This window comes from Ipomoea triloba, chromosome 10, assembly GCF_003576645.1.
Source record: "Ipomoea triloba cultivar NCNSP0323 chromosome 10, ASM357664v1".
Taxonomy (NCBI): domain Eukaryota; kingdom Viridiplantae; phylum Streptophyta; class Magnoliopsida; order Solanales; family Convolvulaceae; genus Ipomoea; species Ipomoea triloba.
The window spans coordinates 9690793-9693026 of NC_044925.1; the positions used below are offsets into that span (position 1 = coordinate 9690793).

At 38.9% G+C, this 2234-nt stretch overlaps 1 protein-coding gene across 4 annotated transcripts in view; it reads left to right on the plus strand.

Annotated features, from left to right (window-relative positions):
- Positions 1-1640, plus strand: part of LOC116032156 (potassium transporter 11-like) — a 13021-nt gene extending 11381 nt beyond the window's left edge. For all 4 annotated transcript variants that reach the window (XM_031274585.1, XM_031274584.1, XM_031274583.1 and 1 more), the window contains one exon: positions 524-1640. In XM_031274585.1, coding sequence (XP_031130445.1) covers positions 524-1542 — 1019 coding nt within the window. In that variant the 3' untranslated portion in view covers positions 1543-1640. The remainder of the gene's footprint in view (positions 1-523) is intronic.
- Positions 1641-2234: the final 594 nt, after the last annotated feature.

Here is a 2234-nt window from a genome sequence, read left to right on the forward strand (position 1 = left end):
TTTTTTTTTTTTTTTTTTTTTTTTTTTTTTTTGTGCTTTCTCACATATTTTGCTTCTGCTTTAATATCTTAGAGAGCTAATTGATGTCTGATATTTGATTAAATTCTTATGTTTGTATCGAAGTTTCATGAATCTCACTGTCAAGTAGCCAACATTTAGTAATGTTGCTGGTGGTATACACACACAAGCTTTTGACATTTCTTTTGAAAGGAAATTTTAATTGTGGTTCACTATGAGTGGTGGTGGTGGCAGCATGTAGTTCAATATATAGGATTGTACACTAGCTAAGTGGTACTGTATTAAATATTAATTCTTTAATTATTTGCCTCCTTATTTATGTAGTTTGCTAATGTAGGGGTAAATTATATGTTTTTAACTTGTAGTATGCAATTTGTTTTGGTGCTGAATGTTGGACATACCCTATCAACACCAGTAAAAGTTTAGTTTGGAAAGTGATTTGAATTGACCGCAATATATGAATGTATTATGTATTTATGTATGTTGTTCCTTCCTTCAACAACAGGGACAGCAGTTGTGATTGTGATGCTGGTCACCACACTTCTGATGGTCTTGATAATGCTGCTCGTCTGGCACTGCCACTGGATTCTTGTTGTTATCTTCACGTGCTTATCTCTCGTGGTGGAGTGTACATACTTCTCTGCCACACTTTTTAAGGTTGATCAGGGTGGTTGGGTACCACTTGTGATTGCTGCTGCTTTTCTTGTCATCATGTATGTGTGGCACTATGGTACAGTGAAGCGCTATGAATTTGAGATGCACAGCAAGGTATCAATGGCATGGATTCTTGGGCTTGGCCCCAGCTTAGGTCTAGTTCGCGTGCCAGGGATAGGGCTTGTTTACACTGAACTAGCCGGTGGAGTGCCACATATTTTCTCACACTTCATCACAAATTTACCAGCTATTCATTCAGTAGTTGTGTTTGTTTGTGTGAAGTACCTTCCGGTCTACACAGTTCCAGACGATGAGCGATTCCTCGTGAAAAGGATAGGGCCAAAGAATTTTCGCATGTTCCGATGTGTTGCAAGGTATGGTTACAAAGACCTTCACAAGAAAGATGACGAGTTTGAGAAAAAGCTGTTTGACAACGTTTTTGTGTTTGTGCGGCTCGAGTCCATGATGGAGGGCTGCTCAGACTCTGATGAATACAGCAGCTTGTATGGAGGACAACAAACCCTTTTGAAGATGAATAACAGCAATACAATCCACACAGACCTTACTATATCATCAGTGGACACCATTGTACCTGTCAAGTCTCCTCAGAACACAACATCGTCCTCAGGCTGCAAGAGCATCCAAACCGAAATGGACGAGCTTGAGTTCTTGAATAAATGTAGAGATGCTGGGGTGGTACACATTCTTGGGAACACAGTCATTAGAGCAAGCAGGGAGTCCAGGTTCTATAAGAAAATCGCCATCAATTATATATATGCATTTCTCAGGAAAATATGTAGGGAGAATAGTGTGATTTTTAATGTACCTCATGAGAGCCTGTTGAATGTTGGACAGATTTTCTATGTATAAATTCTTTTGCCCCATCTGTAAGAATTTTTAACTCTTGAACAAATTCTTCATGTCCATCTTGTGCTCAATTCCAATACCCTCCCTCTATCATGTTGGTATATTCTACATGTACATCCAACCGGACAACCACATTATATTCTTTTTTTGGTGCTTCAGAAACGGCCCAATGCCGCTGCTTCTTGTGTTGTTTGGCAACACCTTCCACATCCACTGTTGGGGGGTTCAGTCAAAAGAGATGTTTTGAGTACTACTGACTCTGTTACAATGTAGTATCTGTTCATAGTTATTTTCTCAACTTACTGATGAAACACAAAAACCCACTCCCATTATCCATGTAGTATCTGTTCATAGCTACTTTCTCAACCTACTGAAACACAAAGAGTGAGAGTGTTTTCCGAGACACCGGGTGCCACTAGACCACAAGGTCTTTGGCTGTGTATGTTCATTTAATTTAAATCTTTATGTAACACCCCGGTTTTCAACTCTTACATTTATTACAAAATCCGTAATAAACGCTGCGGAAGCTTATACATCATATCAACAGAAAACCGGGTGCTACCGCCACACTTAGAGTGAATTCTATCACCTCTTTGATAAAACTTCCACTCTCAGTGCACAGGCTAAAAGAAATTTCACTCAACATCAACACCCCAAACATCAAAATATAATATTTTAGGTATATATATATATAT